At 47.9% G+C, this 20,193-nt stretch overlaps 1 protein-coding gene across 2 annotated transcripts in view; it reads right to left on the bottom strand.

Annotated features, from left to right (window-relative positions):
- Positions 1 to 325: 325 nt before the first annotated feature.
- LOC119954448 (CXADR-like membrane protein) overlaps positions 326 to 20,193 on the bottom strand; it is a 165,310-nt gene continuing 145,442 nt past the window's right edge. The window contains exons 4-7 of one of the 2 annotated variants that reach the window (XM_038779666.1): positions 13,377 to 13,544; positions 11,155 to 11,277; positions 10,114 to 10,252; positions 326 to 1,496 (exon numbers count right to left, since the gene is read on the bottom strand). In XM_038779666.1, coding sequence (XP_038635594.1) covers positions 1,220 to 1,496; positions 10,114 to 10,252; positions 11,155 to 11,277; positions 13,377 to 13,544 — 707 coding nt within the window. In that variant the 3' untranslated portion in view covers positions 326 to 1,219. The remainder of the gene's footprint in view (positions 1,497 to 10,113; positions 10,253 to 11,154; positions 11,278 to 13,376; positions 13,545 to 20,193) is intronic. The other variant, XM_038779667.1, reaches the window with a different exon arrangement.

Here is a 20,193-nt window from a genome sequence, read left to right as displayed (position 1 = left end):
CTTAAACATCATAACTGTACTTGTTTGGCACGAAGAGAGATTAGTGTTTCATTTAAATATTTGTTACCTTCAGAATTTTACCAGGAGCCAATATCCTCCAATGCCACTTTTACTGAGCTATGTCAAGATATATCAGTAAGAAGTCTGACAACACCAGGTTAAAGTCCAACAGGTTTATTTGAACTCTCTAGCTTTCGGAGCACAGCTCCTTCATCGGGTGAGTGAAAACAGCTGGCTTGTAATGCAGAACAAGGCCAGCAGCGCAGGTTCAATTCCCGTACCGGCCTCCCCAAACAGGCGGTGGAATGTGGCAACTCGGAGCTTTTCACAGTAACTTCACTGAAGCCTATTTGTGACATTAAACAATTATTACGGTTCCCACCCCAGTCCAACGCCGGCATCTCCACATCAAGATATATCAGTGCTGTGATGTGTATGTCTATTTTCAAATGGATGAAAATGCGCTCAACTACTAATTACAGATTTCCAGCTCACAGGTTATTCGACATTGGTGTATTTTGCTGTGAGTGTATGTGTTTAATGTGTGCACAGCCTGCAACCATTGGGGAATGGACAGAAGATTTTTCAAAATCAGACATGGCCAATATTGCTTGGACTCGTGAACATGTATGGAACAAATCAGGGATTGGGCCTGTCAGAAATGTTCACATTGGAGTATTCCAGGGCACATTTACAAAATCAATACCAGCAGCAGGTCACATGTCAGAGCACTACAGGTCATATATACAATGTTGAGCTTCTCTTTGCATTCAATAGTGGTCTGAAATAACGTATCACTTACCGAGCTCTGAACAATATGTTACAAATATCCCTCATATTTGACCATTCCAGAGGTGCAGCAAATTCTGACAGAATTCAGTTCAAGTTGGAATGAAACATTTTCTCGTGTGTGTGTGTGTGTGCGCGTGTGAGAGAATGAGAAAGATCAAGTCAGTGAAGCTTACCTAAGAACTTTGTTGCACAAAGTAGATTCATGTGTTCAATTGAAATCTCCTTTTTCTGGAGTTTTTCCCTAATGAAATCAGTACACGAGAAGGTGCCGAGTTTCGGTAAATCTAAAGTCAACATTTGCTTTTGTGAAAATTGAAAGGTGGAGGGAAGCTCAAACTTTTCAGCCTTTGACTTGATTTGTTTACTTCGGTCACAAAATTTCCCAATACGCTAGGCTGATAAAGCATCTCCCCTTCCTAATCAATGCTCACACAGTTTGAAAAGCCCTTGTTTGGGCAGGTATCATGACAGGGACTGCTCCCATTCTTTTCATATGTGCCTGGTTTGGCACACTCTGGTCAACCTTGGCTTCCTCTGCTGGTGTGTAAGCAACGGGTGTCTTGTCCTCCCCAGTTCGAGGCTGCTGGGGGCAAGGGGTTCCGTTCTTGGCAGACTTGACTGAACTGGAACCAGAGCCTGTGCTTGCTGTCCCCACAGAAGATTGTGCATTGATGAGCTTCGCCTTTGGTGCTTCAGCATCTTCCCTGCAATGAGAGAAAGCAACAAAGCATAAACCAACATTTGACTTGAGAATACAAAGAGACAACAAATCTGACTTTACATCCCGTGTTTGCGTGAGATGGCAGTTCATTGGAGCTGGTTGCCAGCTGCAATTCCCCATGTTGAGGCTCCTGAGTTGTGAAGTTAAAGGTGTGGATGCTGCTCTCTTCATAGAGAGGAACGGTGAGATAAATGAGGTGATTCAATTAAATTTGTAACAATAAGACCTATATTTTACAAATATTTTTGAATAGAAATATGACATCTTTAAATGTCAGGTGTAGCTGCTTTGAGGTCCAGCACTTTGAGAGTGTGATGTGCATTAAAAAAACACTTCAAAAAAGCACTTCCTACCAGCCATGATGTGTTCCATTAAAAATTAAAAGTGATGTGAAAAAAAGCATTCTTATGTAGCATTAGACCTGGAATGCACAGCCTGAGTGTGTGTTAAAGAGAGATTGACGCATAGGAGAATGAGAAAAAGCATCTGAAGGAAAAAAGTATGCAGGGCTATAGGGAAAGAGTGGGCAAGTGGTAAAAGCTGAATTAATGCTGCAGAAATAAAACTGGTTTAGACTCGAAGAGCTAAATGGTCTCCATCTATGTTGTAATCAATCTATGATTCTAATAGACATCTCAACAGGTTGAACCATGTCTTAAAACTCACTGTAAGGGACAGTTGTGCATGTGTGGGCAAACATGATTTTGGTGCTCTTTGTCCAGGAATGAATAGAACGTTTGTCTAAGCCTGCATAAGGGCCAGGATTGCAATTTTTTGTAATCTGTCTTGAGGGCAATCCTGTAGCTGGAGGATAGTGTTGTGGGTTTATAATTGGCAGGCTTCACCAGTTCATCGGTCATTCTGAATCTATACTGGCTGGTTCTAAGGCTCAGTCAGTAGTAAACTACTACATGGGTTTAGTCACGGAACGGGTTTCAAGTCCAACAAAAGCAAAATGCTGCAGATGCGGGAAATCTGGAATTAATAGGAATAAATGGTAAAAGGCCACAGGCAGCATCTGTGGAGAAAATTATCATTGAAAGTCAAGGATCTTTAGAACACCACCGCATCTTTCGATTCGGCAATTTACAAAGATATACAGAGGGACAGGTAGTATTGATGAAGCAGGGGTAGGTGGCTGCAGGAGGACTTGGACAGGCTAGGAGAGTGGGCAAAGAAGTGGCAGATGGAATAACAGGTGGAAAAATGTGAGGTTATGCACTTTGGTAGAAAGAATGGAGGCATAGACTATTTTTGAAATGGGAAAAGGCTCAGGAAATCAGCAGCACACAGGGACTAAGGAGTCCTAGTTCAAGATTCTCTTAAGGTCAATGTACAGTTCAGTCGGCAGTTAGGAAAGGTAATGCAATGTTAGCATTCATGTCGAGAGGGCTAGTATACAAGTGCAAGGATGTACTTCTGGGGCTGAATAAGGTTCTGGGCAGACCCTATTTGGAGTATGTGAGCAGTTTTGGGCCCTGTGTGTAAGGATGGATGTGCTGGCCTTGGAAAGGGTCCCGAGGAGGTTCACAAGAATGATCCCTGAAATGAAGAGCTTGCCATATCAGGAGCGGTGGAGGACTCTGGGCCTATACTCGTTGGAGTTTAGAAGGATGAGGGGGCATCTTATTGAAACTTACAGGATGTTTGCACTGAGTGCTGAATTTGTGTGCTATAGTGAGAGTTTGGTGACTGAGGGATATTAAGGGTTCATTTTTAATTTTTATCTAAAGTCTCTGTTATTTAGTTAATTAACTTAAAAGTTGCTGTTTGATTGCGAAGAAGGTGAATTTTCAATCAGCTTTAAACAAAGGTTCTACTTGTAGCTACTTGCAGCTGGAGTTTGTTAATTACGTCATTGGATTAGGCCAGTTTTCAGAGGCTAGTCACAGTATATATCTGAGCGAGTTACAGTGCAGACTTTGTTTGCATTGAGTGCTGAATTTGGGTGCATTTGAGAGTTTGGTGACTGAGGGAGTGAGGTGAGGAGGGAGCAAGGTGCTTCTTTAAGTTAATTTCCTACATTTCCTCAGAGCGTGAAGGGAGCCGGGAGTTTACAGAGACTGCAGCTAACTGGGAGCAGAATCGGAGGGCAGAGTTCCAGTTGGTCCACAGTGCAGCTATATTCTGTAAGGTAAGAGGGGATGGAGGCTAGGGCAGTTGCATGCTCCTCCTGTAGGATGTGGGTGGTGAGGGATACCACCGGTGTCCCCGCTGAATATACCTGCGGGAAGTGCACCCAACTCCAGCTCCTCAGAGACCGTGTTAGGGAACTGGAGCTGGAGCTGTATGATCTTCGGATCATCCGGGAGGCAGAGGGGATAATAGAGAAGAGTTACAGGGAGGTAGCCACACCCAAGGACAAGAGTAGCTGGGTTACAGTCAGGGGAAAGAAAACAAACGGACAGACAGTGCAGGAATCCCTCGTAGCCGTTCCCCTTCAAAACAAGTATACCGTTTTGGATGCTGTTGGGGGGGGGGATGACCTTCCGGGGGAAGGCCCTAGTGGGCAGGTCTCTGGCACTGAGTCTGGCTCTGGGGCTCAGAAGGAAAGGGGGGAGAATAGAAAAGTAATAGTGATAGGAGACTCAATGGTTAGGGGAATAGATAGGAGATTCTGTGGTCGCGAGCGAGATCCGGAAGGTATGTTGCCTCCCAGGTGCCAGGGCCAGGGATGTCTCGGATCGTGTCTTCAGGATCCTTAAGGGGGAGGGGGAGCAGCCAGAAGTCGTGGTGCACATTGGTACCAACGACATAGGTAGGAAAAGGGGTAATAAACGAGTTTCGGGAGTTAGGCTGGAAGTTAAAAGCCAGGACAGACAGAGTTGTCATCTCTGGTTTGTTGCCGGTGCCATGTGATAGAGAGGCTAGGAAATGGGAGAGAGTGCAGTTGAACACGTGGCTGCAGGAATAGTGTAGGAAGGAGGGCTTCAGGTATTTGGATAATTGGAGTGCATTCTGGGGAAGGTGGGACCTGTATAAGCAGGACGGGTTGCATCCGAACCAGAGGGGCACCAATATCCTGGGAGGGAGGTTTTGTAGTACTCTTCTGGAGGGTTTAAACTAATTTGGCAGGGGAATGGGAACCGGACTTGTAGCCCAGCACCTAAGGTAGCTGATGTTCAGGATGTCAAAGTGTGTAGTGAGGCAGTGGGGAAGATAACACTGACAAAGGAGAGTACTTGCAGGCACAGAGATGGGTTGAAGTGTGTATACTTCAACGCAAGAAGCATCAGGAATAAGGTGGGTGAACTTAAGGCATGGATTGGTACTTGGGACTACGATGTGGTGGCCATCATGGAAACTTGGATAGAAGAGGGGCAGAGATGCTTGTTGGAGATTTCTGGTTATAGATGTTTCAATAAAATTAGGGAGGGTGGTAAAAGAGGTGGGGGGTTTGCATTGTTAATTAGAGATAGTATAACAGCTGCAAAAAGGCAGTTCGAGGAGGATCTGCCCACTGAGGTAGTATGGGTTGAAGTCAGAAATAGGAAAGGAGCAGTCACCTTGTTGGGAGTTTTCTATAGGCCCCCCAATAGCAGCAGAGATGTGGAGGAACAGATTGGGAAACAGATTTTGGAAAGGTGCAGAAGTCACAGGTTAGTAGTCATGGGTGACTTCAACTTCCCAAATATTGAGTGGAAACTCTTTAGATCAAATAGTTTGGATGGGGTGGTGTTTGTGCAGTGATTCCAGTTCCAGGAAGCTTTTCTAACACAGTATGTAGATTGTCTGACCAGAGGGGAGGCCATATTGGATTTGGTACTTTGTAATGAACCAGGGCAAGTGATAGATTTGTTAGTGGGGGAGAATTTTGGAGATAGTGACCACAATTCTGTGACTTTCACTTTAGTAATGGAGAGGGATAGGTGCGTGCAACAGGGCAAGGTTTACAATTGGAGGAAGGGTAAAATACAATGCTGTCAGACAAGAACTGAAGTGCGTAAGTTGGCAACATAGGCTGTCAGAGAAGGACACAATTGAAATGTGGAACTTGTTCAAGGAACAGACACTACGTGTCGTTGATATGTATGTCCCTGTCAGACAGGGAAGAGATGGTCGAATGAGGGAACCATGGTTGACAAGAGAGGTTGAATGTCTTGTTAAGAGGAAGAAGGGTACTTATGTAAGGCTGAGGAAACAAGGTTCAGACAAGGCGCTGGAGGGATACAAGATAGCGAGGAGGGAACTGAAGAAAGGGATTAGGAGAGCCAAGAGAGGGCATGAAAAATCTTTGGCAGGTAGAATCAAGGAAAACCCCAAGGCCTTTTATACAAATGTGAAAAATATGAGAATGACTAGAGCAAGGGTGTGTCCGATCAAGGACAGTAGCGGGAGATTGTGTATTGAGTCTGAAGAGATAGGCGAGGTTTTGAACGAGTACTTTTCTTACGAATGAGAGGGGCCATATTGTTGGAGAGGGCAGTGTGAAACAGACTGGTAAGCTCGAGGAGATACTTGTTAGGAAGGAAGATGTGTTGGGCATTTTGAAAAACCTGAGGATAGACAAGTCCCCCGGACCTGACGGGATATATCCAAGGATTCTATGGGGAGCAAGAGATGAAATTGCAGAGCCGTTGGCAATGATCTTTCCGTCCTCATTGTCAACAGGGGTGGCACCAGGGGATTGGAGAGTGGCGAATGTTATGCCCCTGTTCAAAAAAGGGAATAGGGATAACCCTGGGAATTACAGGCCAGTTAGTCCTACTTCGGTGGTAGGCAAAGTAATGGAAAGGGTACTGAGGGATAGGATTCCTGAGCATCTGGAAAGACACTGCTTGATTAGGGATAGTCAGCACGGATTTGTGAGGGGTAGGTCTTGCCTCACAAGTCTTATTGAATTCTTTGAGGAGGTGACCAAGCACGTGGATGAAGGTAAAGCAGTGGATATGGTGTACATGGATTTTAGTAAGGCATTTGATAAGGTTCCCCATGGTAGGCTTATGCAGAAAGTAAGGAGGCATGGGATAGTGGGAAATTTGGCCAGTTTGATGACGAACTGACTAACCGATAGAAGTCAGAGAGTGGTGGTGGATGGCAAATATTCAGCCTAGAGCCCAGTTACCAGTGGCGTACCACAGGGATCATTTCTGGGACCTCTGCTGTTTGTGATTTTCATTAATTACTTGGATGAGGGAGTTGAAGTGTGGGTCAGTAAATTTGCAGACGATACAAAGATTGGTGGAGTTGTGGATAGTGAGGAGGGCTGTTGTCGGCTGCAAAAGAGACATAGATAGGATGCAGAGATGGGCTGAGAAGTGGCAGATGGAGTTTAACCCTGAAAAGTGTGAGGTTGTCCATTTTGGAAGGACAAATATGAATGCGGAATACAGAGTTAACGGTAGGGTTCTTGGCAATGTGGAGGAGCAGAGAGATCTTCGTGTCTATGTTCATAGATCTTTGAAAGTTGCCACTCAAGTGGATAGAGCTGTGAAGAGGTGTGCTAGCGTTCATTAGCAGAGGGATTGAATTTAAGAGCCATGAGGTGATGATGCAGCTGTACAAAACCTTGGTAAGGCCACATTTGGAGTACTGTGTGCAGTTCTGGTAGCCTCATTTCAGGAAAGATGTGGAAGCTTTGGAAAAGATGCAAAGGAGATTTACCAGGATGTTGCCTGGAATGGAGAGTAGGTCTTACGAGGAAAGATTGAGGGTGCTAGGCCATTTATCATTAGAACGGAGAAGGATGAGGGGCGACTTGATAGAGGTTTATAAGATGATCAGGGGAATAGATAGAGTAGACAGTCAGAGACTTTTTCCTCGGGTGGAACAAACCATTACAAGGGGACATACATTTAAGGTGAATGGTGAAAGATATAGTGGGGATGTCAGAGGTAGGTTCTTTACCCAGAGAGTAGTGGGGGCATGGAATGCACTGCCTGTGAAAGTAGTTGAGTCGGAAACATTAGGGACCTTCAAGCGGCTATTGGATAGGTACATGGATTACGGTAGAATGATGGGGTGCAGATTAATTTGTTCTTAATCTAGGACAAAAGTTCGGCACAACATTGTGGGCCAAAGGGCCTGTTCTGTGCTGTATTTTTCTATGTTCTATATTCTATGATACTGAGAGGCCCAGATAGAGCGTACATGGAGAGGATGTTTCCATTTGCAGGAGAAACTAGAACCCGAGGCCACAGCCGCAGACTGAAGGGACGATCCTGTAAAACTGAGATGAGGAGGAATTTCTTCAGCCAGAGGGTGGTGAATTTCTGGAAGCAATAGCCACAGAAGGCTGTAGAGGCCAACTTACTGAGTGTCTTTAAGACAGCGATAGATAGGTTCTTCAGGGGTTATGGAGAGAAGGCAGGGGAATTGGGCTGAGAAACATATCAGCCATGATTGAGTGGCAGAGCAGATTCGATGGGCCTGATGGCCTAATTCTGCCCCTATGTCTTGACACCGTAGTAAACACCGAAGTGTTTTACGACGGCGTCATCTGGCCCCTCGGAGCAGCGATCCTGCGCCGCATGGCACTGGAGTGCCTCACACAACTCCAGCTGCCAATGCAGGCGGCAGCACGGGCGGTGCGGGTCTGCGCATCTACGTGGGTTGCCTTCTCTGTGCCGGCCCCCCGGGGAACATGGCGGAGCCCTACAGGGGCCCGCGCGGAGGAACATAGCAACCCCCCCACCCCCCCCCCCCCCTCCCCCGATCCCGGAATTAGTCGGCCGGCCGATCGGTAGCCCTGATCGTGGGCCAGGCCACCGTGGAGACCCCACACCAGAGTCCGATCACCCCTCCCCCACACCAGGACAGCCCCTGCAGCATGAACACCGAGGTCCCGCCGGGTAAGACCACACGCGAACCGCGCCGGTGCCTTTGGCGCAGATTCTGCGGTCGCTGGAGAATCGGCAGACCGGGGTCGGAGCTCGCGATCCCGAGATTCGCGGCGCGGGATCCCCGGCGAGGGGTCGGATAATCCAGCCCATGGTCTTTACAGCTGTCTGTACTCAACATTGAGTTCAACAATTTCAGGCCATAAATTCTACCCCTCATTTTGTTACTTTTTGTTTTGTAAATGCTGGTCTTAATCTTATTTTCCATTTAGTTGCTTTTGGACACAGCTGTCCATTATTCTGCTATTCGCACACACATCTGGAGTAATCTTTTGTTCCTTCCCCTCTCCTAGCCTTTGAACCATGAAATCTTTTGTCAATTAATCTCTCCTGCCCATCACCCTGTCACAGATCTTTCAATTGTTCTTCCCCCTTGTTCTGCCTTTTACTTACTCCAAGTCGGTTACATTTCTATCTTCCTTCACCTCCAAAAAAGAGATCCTTAACCTCAAAGCTATGCTTGCTGAATAGTTTGCAGCACAGAAAATTTTGCTCTGTTCCTTTCAGTATTGCAAAGAGAATCTATAACTAAAGTAAATATATTGTTCTTGTTTGCTATTGTGCAATTAATTCAATGAATAATTTCTAACCTAAACGATTGTCAGACCAGAAATGCTGTTTATTTTCTGCCATCTAAGGTTGAGAAAACGCATGGCTGCTGACATAAATATCATACTGCAGCAACGCAGTGCAATGAGTGAGCAGAGTGTATGAGAAATGTGTTTAGACACTGTTCCCTCCCAGCTCTGAAAAATGGATTCAAAATTATTTTAGGTAGAAGCGAAGAACTCTATGATCTTTAATTGTTATTGTCACAAGTAAGCTTCCATTAACACTACAATGAATTTACGGTGAAAAATTCCTAGTTGGCACACTGCGGCGCCTGTTTGGGTACACAGAGGGTGAATTCAGAATGTCCAATTCACCTAACAAGCACATCTTTTGGGACTTGTGGGAGGAAACTGGAGCACCCGGAGGAAACCCACGCAGACACAAGGAGAAGGTGCAGACTCCGCACAGACAGTGACCCAAGCTGGGATATCGAACCTGGGACCCTGGCACTGTGAAGCAACAGTGCTAACCACTGGGCTACCGTGCTGCCCAATTGACTAATAACAACGGTAAATGGAAAAAGTGTTTGGCACTCTAATCTCATGGATCCTAAAATTCAGCATTAATTCCCATCAATCTGGAAATCACACTCCTCCAGTTATTATCTTCCGTTTATTGTACCAATACCACAACGCTTGGGCAACACAAAGCCTAAGAAGCTTAGTGAGATACTCTCTGCTTCCATTGCAAGTAATAAACTCATGGTTTAAATAAAGGGTTATATCCAACAACTCTGTCGAGCCCGAGTCTGTTTTCGCTGTGTGAAAAGGGTCTGACAGGGCAAACAAATTAAAGTTTGGAAAAGTGAAATATAAGATAGACTTATTTGTGCTGCCTTTGGTATGAAACAAACTTTAGGAATGACCTCGAGAAAGTAACCTCTCTCAAACCATCGCCGGCAGCATCAAACACAGTGACAAAAATGTTTGTGCGGCACAAGAACACGATTAGAACCCATAAGAATAAACAGCATCTGAAATGTAAACATTGCACCAGTGTATAAAGTAGGGTTAGAATTATGTGAGATTTCCCTCATACTGATCCGTGACACGGCCACTGTTAATATTCAAAATCCACAGGAGAGCAGGCCTAAAAGCCCACATAAACTATCATGATTGTGTACATTTAGGCCATTGATTGGAACATTACCTAATCTCATTTGGCATTTCCTCTTCCTCATATTTATGTTTTTTCCCCCTGTACAATGTGAACCACACGATAAGGAAAATTAACAACAGCCCAATAACTCCAATAACTGTACCAGCGATGATCCCAGGATCTCTCACATCTGGAAATAAAATTAGTTAGTCAAATTAGTGTCCAGTTAAATTAATTTGAAGACAAGAATGCTCATGCTTGTTTTAATATAAATATATGTTTATATTGGCACTCTTCTTGAAAAGAAACACTTTTTGATGACATAAGTTTTCCACTAGTTTCTTAAAGAAAACTTATTTCTGGTCTGTGCTCAATTGTAATGAACATTATAATTGCGAATTCAGAATTTTTATTTTGTCACTCTGTCATACTTGAACTCTGATCCCTGTAGTTAAGCAGGCTGCATACATAGAATTTACTTCAAAAGATAACTTTTATATTTTGTTTCAAATGGCACATTCTGAATTTAAAAAGAAGTGACATGGCACAAATCTCTTCATTTTCCCCATAAAGTATCAAATCGGGGTCTTTGCCACGATAGATTTCATTAGCCCGGATTTTGCAGCCTATCCTGGAATAGAGAAATTTGACATTCCACAAATATAGATTTAGTTTTTCAGGACCAAAGTGCTGCTTCAGCAATCATTATGACTTTACATGCCATTAAAAAATTAGTTACACTTTGTTCAACAAGGTTTAACTTTTTGAAAAGGATTTTACAGTGAGAACAAGAATGGAAAAGATAGAAGTTCACTTCAATCCAGTGATTTCCAATTTATGTCCACATACAATGTCTTCAAAAGCAGACCTTTTGAATCTGGAATCCCCCTTCTAATGACACACATTCGGACAACAGAAGTTCCTCTCAATTTTACAGAGTAACAATCGTGAACCCTGAGAATTTTACTGTCGTTACAGCAGCAAAATCTGGACAATTGTGAATAAACCCCACTTAAATTTTACTGTTGGATATATACTTTTGGGTGCAATTCCCAAATTAGTTGATTTTGTTTATTCAGGTAGGTGACTCACGCTTAATTGCAACATTAACGAAGCAGCTTTTTTCTCCTGCCTCATTACTGGCCTTGCACTCGTACCGTCCAGCCTTGGCATAGCTCAGGTTCCTCAGCAAAAGTATTTCAGGAGTTTGTAAATCTGAAGAAAAAAGTACAGCTTTATTATCAAATAGTGAATTCTGCACAGGACATCTGACATTATTCCAATCAGTAAATTGCAGTAAATGAAACCTTTGAAATTTGCAACTTCGTAAAATTTCTGCCGCTCGTTTTTTGCTGAATTAATTTTGGAGTATTATCTCATTTTATCAAGTATTTTCACCGGACTATGTTCCTATTCATAGGATCATAGAATCTGTACAGTGCAAAAGGAGGCCACTCAACCCATTGAATCTGCACTGACCCTTAAGAAGAGCATCCCACCCAGGTGCACACCCCCACCCTTACCCCATAGCCCCACCTAACCAGTGGACACGAAAGGACAATTTAGCAAGGCCAATCCTATGAATCTATGATCCACTTAACCTGCACATCTTTGGACTGTGGGAGGTAACCAGAGCATCCAGAGGAAATCCACTTTTGTGAGGGCCACGAAGAATCTGGCACGGACGTATAGAGTCAAACAGAAAGTAGCTTTATTTATAACAATATGGTCACAGTGTCAGAAATTCACTACTGGTTCCTTCTCTAGCCAGTACCACACCGGTCAGCTCTATTTATATAGCTGCATTGCTGAAGATTGCCTGCCCCCCCCCCCCAAAATTGGGGAAGTTCACATTCCCCAAGGAACATGGGATAACCAATTGTCCCCAGCCAATAGGATCTGGGCAGGTTATAACATCCATGCAAACATGTGGAGAGCATGCAACTCCACACAGCCTGCTCTGTCATCCATTATGATCATGGGGCTGATCATCCAACTCAATAGCCTGCTCAGGCCTTGCCCCCAATGCAGCTGCTGGAAATCTGAATCAAAGCAATGGAAAATTCTAGAAAGGCTCAGCAATAGTAGGGCAGATTCAATAATATTACCATACTGAATCGGCCACTATCAGCATCCTGGGGTTAACTATGATCGGAAACTGAATTGGACTAGCCATAAAATCCTGCAGCTAAAAGAGCAGGTCAGACACTGTGAATCCTGCGGAAAGTAAATCCCTTCCTGACGCCATAAAGTCTATCCTTCATCTGCAAGACATAAATCAGAGAATAATCCCCCCTTGCGTGGATAAGTGGAGCTGCACCAATACACAAGATGCTTAACGCCATTCAGGACAAAGCAGCCTACTTGGCACTTCATCCACCACCTTCAACATTTACTCCCTCCACCACAAGCCCATAATGACACCAGTCTGTAAAATAAACCAGATGAACTGCAGCAATTCACCTAGGCTCCTTCAACAGTATCTTCAAAGCTGTGACCTCTACCATCTAGAAGGACAAGGGCAGCAGATGCTCGGCAACAACGCCACCTGCAAGTTCTCCTCCAAGCCACACACCATCCTGATTTGCAACAATGTCGGCATTCATTCATTTTTGCCCCACTGTCACTGGGTTAAAATTTTGGAACTCCCACTCTAACAGTATTCTGGGTGTACCTACACCACATGGACAGCAGTGGTTCAAGAAAGTGACTCATCACCACCACCACGTTCTCAAAGGCAACTTGGCAATGGACAACAAATGCTGGTCTTGCCAGTGACTCCCATGTACCCTGAATAAATTTTTTAAAACTGTGGATTCTTCGTAAGAATTGGAAGATATCAATGAACAGCTTTATAAATGCTGTTTGTCTGCACTAATTTCCAATCTGATGTACAGTCGAAACCTGAAAAATTAATTCACCTGTTCCTGAAACAGATGCTGGCTGACCTGTTGAACGTTTCAAGTATTTGCTTTCGCCATACAAATTTAGATTTAGAACAGTACAGCACAGAACAGGCCCTTCGACCCTCGATGTTGTGCCGAGCAATGATCACCCTACTCAAACTCACATATCCACCCTATACCCGTAACCCAACAACTCCCCCTTAACCTTACTTTTTAGGACACTACGGGCAATTTAGCATGGCCAATCCACCTAACCCGCACATCTTTGGACTGTGGGAGGAAACCGGATCTGATTTGAAATCCTTTATCCTATACAGAAATGGGTGTAAGCAGAGCAACCTGATTGGGAAAGCATGTCCTTTATGTGAATAGAACAGAATCCAGTCTTTGTAAAATATACTCACTAACCGATGTGGAAACCTGGATGAAATTTGGCTTGCTGCCCTTCTGTATCCAAAACGTGTATCCACCTGTACAAGATGGGTTGGGTGCCGTTCTCTGAATTACACTGAAGTTTGATATCATTTCCTTGCAATGATTGTCCTTCGGTCCAGCACTTGGGCTTAGAAGGTTTGACTGAAGCAGAACAGAGAAATTTTGATTAAGGTTACGTATTATGATCAGTATATTACATTTCACAATGGGTATTGTTAATTTTCTCCATTATACATTGTTATAATGCACATGAGGGAAAGGATTGGAATTCACCTATATTATTACGGCCAGGCATTGCTATGTACTGTATGGTTCATGCGACTGTCAATAAACTCCAATTTTTCAATCACATACATTTTCCAAACAGGTATAAGTGATGTTTCAACACGGGCAAAAGAGCTGCTTGATAGCAAAAGAACATTGATAATAAAGAAGCTGTTTTTGAAAGCACACTAGCTTGTTGCAGTTGTTTTGCGGCATCTATCAGCATATTGGGTTCAGTGACAATATTCCTTCACTGCATATATATAACAGACAAAATTCCACAAGATCAGAATCAAGCTACATATTAACCAACCTCATGCCCTTTTAATTTTGTTCTTACCGAAGATAGATAATTTATTATAGCTCCCCATTTTCCCTGACTGAAAAACCTTATCAAAACACCTGAACATTTTTGAACACCTTTCTTGAATCTCCCCTTAATCTTAGAACATAGAACATAGAACAGTACAGCACAGAACAGGCCCTTCGGCCCTCGATGTTGTGCCGAACAATGATCACCCTACTTAAACCCACGTAACCCGTATACCCGTAACCCAACAATCCCCCCATTAACCTTACACTACGGGCAATTTAGCATGGCCAATCCACCTAACCCGCACATCTTTGGACAGTGGGAGGAAACCGGAGCACCCGGAGGAAACCCACGCACACACGGGGAGGACGTGCAGACTCCACACAGACAGTGACCCAGCCGGGAATCGAACCTGGGACCCTGGAGCTGTGAAGCATTGATGCTAACCACCATGCTACCGTGAGGCCCCAAATCTTCTTTGTTCTTAACAAAGCTCCCCAATTTTTGTAGCCCCTCCTCATAAGTGATGGTCACGATTTTCTGTCCGCATTGCACCCAGTGCAAATCTGGCTATTCCGGGTTAATAGCGGGAGAGGCCAAAAATGGGTTTTGCGCCGGGCACCGAGCTGAGCTCAATGCACAGGATCCATTGTGCCCGACACGATCTGGGTCACACCCTCGCTGGGGTTTTCCGGATCAGCATATTTAAATGAGTCATTAAACTCATATGCGCAGCTCATTCAAGGCCGGAGTCTCCAGGCTTTTGGGATTCACCGTGTTATGGGCCAGGGTTCAGAGAATCCCAAAGTGTATCATGGAGTTCACCTGACCCACAACTTTTAATAGATTGTGGTATGGGGAGCACATGGTCCACTCTACAGGTATGGTAGAGTGGGCCAGATACAGCAGAAATAGAGAAGTATTTTTTAAAACAAAACAATGTTTATTCTATGAACTGAAGGTAACCTTTTTAAAACATACAGTGAACATCTTAGCAACCATCAATTCAAATGCAACCCCTCAAAAATACAACACTAAGTAATCCTTTAAGCTTTCCTTTTAACATCCATAAGACTTAAAACACCTTTTACCAGAAGCACATCAGATTAAAGTCACTACTGTTATTAGTTTTAAATCACCAGGATTGATTTACAGTCTTTAGATTACAGAGAGACTCTAATAAACCTTCTGGCTGTGACTGCAGCTATCCAGCTCTGAAAACGAAACTAAAACACACCCTGCAGCAAACAGCCTAAAATGAAAGTAAAAAGCTGACAGACAGCCCAGCTCCACCCACTCTCTGACATCACTGCAGTAATTTCTTAAAGATACTCTCACTACAGATACTAATATACACACCCATTTATAAACACCCATTTCTTAAAGATACTCTCACATGACAACCGACCTCACCGGCAAAGCCTGAGCCGTGAATCAGTACTGGTCTCCAAAAAGGGAAACTAGGCATCAAGGCCATGCCATGGGACTAAAAGGCCATTGGAGCCCCTGTGTGGCTGGGGACAGGGTAGCGCAATACCCTGGCATTGCCTCTGGTACCGGGGCAGTGCCAACCTGGCATCCCAGACATTTAGTGATGGAGGGATTGGGGATGTTGCCCAAATCTGCAGGGAGTCTCGATCTCTGTGGGTCGGGGAGATGGGGGGGTGGGGGGATGTGGGAGCCCCTCAACCTCACTTTAAGATCTGGGGCGGGGTTCTCCATTTGAGAGACAAAGTGCTGATGCCGGGACTGAATGAGGGGTGTTCCACAGTCCCGTAGAGGGCGCCAGTGCCGGAGCCATTCGGGGCATGCTAATGGGCCAGCACTCGCTCCATGTGAAACCAGTGCAATTCCGACCGATGCCGTCCTCGGATTCGTTTGAGTCGGGATTGGCACTGGAGAGCCTGACAAGCTGGAGCTGCAAATGAGCACTGCACTCCCCACACGCTTGCACAGCAGCCAAGTCAATGGCACCATGGAGAGTGGCCCTGAGGTTTGCAGACGCAGAGCTGGAGATGCTGCTGGTTGCTGTGGAGGAGAGGCGGGCCACCCTCTTCCACAGGTTGGTAAAGAGGCTGCCACCCATGGAGGTCAACCAGGCCTGGGCAGAGGTGGCAGAGGCGATGAGCGCCATGGGCACCACCACGAGGACCAGCTAGCAGTGCCGGAAGAAGCTGTATAATCTCCTCAGGGCGGCCCAGGTGAGTCACCACCGGCGTGCCCCTGGCATCATCCCCATTATCTGTCCCCCCCAGGAGAAGGTGGACCACAACCGCTGGGAACTGCAGGAGACCGGAGGGAGCTCACCGGGCCTGTGGTTCCTCTCTGCCTCGGAGCAGTGGAGGTGGACCTGGCCGGTGGGGTGGGAGAACAGGCAGTCGCCAAGGCAGAGGTCAGCATGGAACAACAGTGAGCCCCCAATGAATTGTGATGTGGCACGTGAGTCACCCCTCTCCCCCACACCACCCCTACCCAAGGTCTAGTCTTTTGTCTTGCAGAGTTACCTTCTGATGAGGCAGGACCACCCAGAGTCCCTCACCCCCTGCTGCAACCTCGCAACTCACTTGCCAATGTGGCAGGACAGTCCGGGGTCCCTCAAACCAGCCGCAACCCCGCAACACGCCGGAGCACCTGTCCGGGGACAACACCAACCTTTCGACACTGCTGTCACTGGCACCCTCCACCATCTCAAAAACTCTCATCTCGGTCAGTCATTTTAGTGAAGAATCTCCTGGGACACTCTCTGGTGCACACGGCACACATGATGCAGTACATCAGGTGGCGGTAGGAACCCCCAAGGGGGCGGACACTCAGAGGGGCAACTAGCTGCCATCCAGATGGGTCTCGCGCTTCTGGAAACGGCGGTCCCATCAATGTTAGAGACGGAGAGTCGGGGACTACACAAGGGAGTGTCTGCAATGATCCAGCGCCTGCAGGTGTAGTTGGAGGAGTCCAACCTCCTGCTGGAGCAGGAGTAGGAGCAGGAGGCGGTGCCGACAATGCGTGCCACCCAGGCCAACACTGAATGGCTGGCATCCAGGGTGGAAGCCTTGGTTGCGAGGGTCATGGCCATGGGTCAGGATGTCCAAGGCCTATGTCCCTCTGTGGGGTCAGTGGCTGAGGCACAGGATAGGGCAGCCATGTCACAGACAGCCATGTACCAGGGCCATGTCAACATTGCTGCTACACTCCAGAGCGTGGTCCAGTCGCAACAGGCCATGGCTGCGGGCTCCCAGAGTTACGTGGGCCTCCAGGACTGGCAGCGCCAGGTGACTCCCGCAGGAGAGGTGTTGGAACCCTACTGCGCCTGTGAATTCCCCCCCCCCCCCCCCACCTAGCCCTGGTGCATCTGATGGGCAGCAGGCAGAAAAGGGCTGCACCACACCATCTGTGACTCCCGGAAGACTTCTGAGACCATCCAGGCCCGGTTGCTCAACGGGACGGCAGTCAAAGACATCCAGGTCACAGGCGGGATATGGAACAGGCCACCTCCACGTCTGATGTATCACCTGAGGACCCACCGAGAAGGAGCATTAGAACATGGAATAGAGAAGTAGACACCAGTTAAGTTGGCATGGGTGGAGCACACAGGTTAGCATCAGGGGCCAAGGCACAATACTTGTTAAAATACAATAAACACATGGGGCGGGATTCTCCGACCCCCCGCCGGGTCGGAGAATCGCTGGGGGCCGGCGTCAATCCCGCCCCCGCCATGTCCTGAATTCTCCGGCACCGGTGATTCAGCGGGAGCGGGAATCGCGTCGCGCCGGTCAGCAGGCCCCCCCACCGGTGATTCTCCGGCCCGCAATGGGCCGAAGTCCCGCTGCTGTCAAGCCTCTCCCGCCGACGTGGATCAAACCACCTACCTTACCGGCGGGAGCAGGCGGTGCGGGCGGGCTCTGGGGTCCTGGGGGGGGGGGGGGGGCGCGGGGCCAACTGGCCCCGGGGGGTTCCCCCATGGTGGCCTGGCCCACGATCGGGGCCCACCAATCGGCGGCGGGCCTCTGCCGTGGGGGCACTCTTTTCCTACCGCCTTTGCCATGGTCTTCACCAGGGCGGAGGCGGAAGTGACCGTTTCCCCTGCGCATGTGCGGGGATGACGCCAGCAGCTGCTGACGCTCTGGCGCATGCGCGGACATCGCCGGCCGGCGAAGTCCCTTCGGCCCCGGCTGGCCTGGCGCCAAAGGCCTTCCACGCCAGCCGGCGGAACGCCAACCACTCCGGCGCAGGCCTAACTCCTCAATGTTAGGACTTGGCCCCTAAAGGTGCGGAGACTGCCATTCCATCATGCTGGAACCCCCTGCCCCGCCGGGTAGGGGAGAATCCCGGCCCTGTTCACAGACATTCTGACTGGCTCGGTCCTCTGTCCGAAGAGTCTGAAGGATGGTCTGGGCTGGGCTCAGAGTGTGTGTCGGGGGAGGTTGTTGTGGGGCCGGTGTTGTGAGATGTGGGAGGAAGGAACGGGGCAGGGCTCTCAGGACAGTCAGACGTTCCCTCAGAGTCGCACTCGGAAGTGGCAGGGGACTGGGCCAGTGATGTGGAGTCACCATGTGGTAGGGACCACCTTGTGAGTGCCCCATCACAGCTCACCACCCCCATAACCACGGCTCCCCCCACCCCAGACCCCATCCGCACTCCCACCTCCCCTGAAGGTCTGTGGGCCCTTGTGATGGAATGATCAGTTGGCATGCAGGAAGGACCTGGGCAGACAGTGGAATGTAACACCGGGGCAGCGGTCAGAGTAAATCAAACAATGCGGAACACCAGAGCTCATCTGGTGGGTTGCCATCATCCTCCGTTCCATGGACCAGACCTGTTGTTACTGCCGACCAAGTGCTAACACCCTATGGCGCAGTGTGGGAGATGGACTGCAGGAAGGGGGGGCAGGAGTGAGGGGGATGGGGGTTGCTGGTGGCCCAGCCTGGAAGTGATTAGGTTGTTCGGTGTGCGGCAGCCCTGGCACACATGTGCGGCCTTCCATGCATCCTCGAGCCCTATGCCCTGCCGACTCAGGTCCTCTGCATCACCCTCATCGGACGAAGCCTGCCTTTCATCCTCGTCCTCCTTCAGCATGTCGCCCCCTGTACAGGGCAATGTTGTGGAGGACGCAGCAGGCCACCACAATGTGGAGGATGCAGCAGGCCACCACAATGTGGGAGACGCTCCTCAGGCTATTTTGGAGAGCCTCACCAGGGTGGTCCAGGCACCCGAATCCCAACTTGAGGACACCAATGCACCGCTCAATGACGCTCCTGGTTGTTGCATGGATGTTGTTGTGAAGGTTCTCTGCATCGGTCTGGGGCCCCTGGACAGGCGTCATTAGCCATGACCGCAGCAGATAATCCCTGTCACCCAACAGCCAACCCCTTACCCGAGGGAGTTTCTTGAAGGTGTCAGGCACCGTTGAGTGCACCAAGACGAATTTGTCGTGCACGCTGCCCGTATATCGAGCGGATGTGCATGATGTGCAGCCGGTGGTCACACACCAACTGCAGGTTCTTCAAGGGGAAGCACTTCCAGTTTATGAAAGGCACCCACTCATGCCACGGTGCGCATAGGGGGACATGTGTCCCATCTATCACCACCTGTACCTGGGGCATGCCTGCGATCACGTTGCATCCCGCTGCCCGGGCAATCCAGTGGGTTCTGTCTGCGTTGAACTGTATATAGTGCGCTGTCCAGGCGTGGATGCACCTGTTTACATAGGTCTTGGGAGTTTCCGGACAGGTCCCCACTTGGTGCCTGGAAGGACCCCATGCCGTAGATGTTCAGGGCGATCGTCGCCTTGACGGCCACCGGGAGCGGGTGTCCTTTCCCAAACTCCCACGGTTCCAGGTGCGCCATAATCTGACAGAGATGTTGCACCGTCTCCCTGCACAGCTGTAGCCATCAGCAACATGCTTGCTGCAGCTGTTCCTCGAATATACAGGCGCTCCCAATATACACAAGGTCTAAAATGCACCCCCTTCCTATCCGTGGGCAGCACAGTAGCATAGTGATTAGCACAGTTGCTTCACAGCTCCAGGGTCCCAGGTTTGATTCCCAGCTTGGGTCACTGTCTGTGTGGAGTTTGCACATTCTCCCCGTGTCTGCGTAGGTTTCCTGCGGGTGCTCCGGTTTCCTCCCACAGTCCAAATGTGTGCAGTTTAGGTATATTGGCCATGCTAAATTGCCCTTAGTGTCCAAAAAAGATTAGCTGGGGTTACTTGGTTA

The sequence above is a fragment of the Scyliorhinus canicula genome, chromosome 19, assembly GCF_902713615.1.
Source record: "Scyliorhinus canicula chromosome 19, sScyCan1.1, whole genome shotgun sequence".
Taxonomy (NCBI): domain Eukaryota; kingdom Metazoa; phylum Chordata; class Chondrichthyes; order Carcharhiniformes; family Scyliorhinidae; genus Scyliorhinus; species Scyliorhinus canicula.
This window is presented reverse-complemented; position numbering and strand designations above follow the sequence as displayed.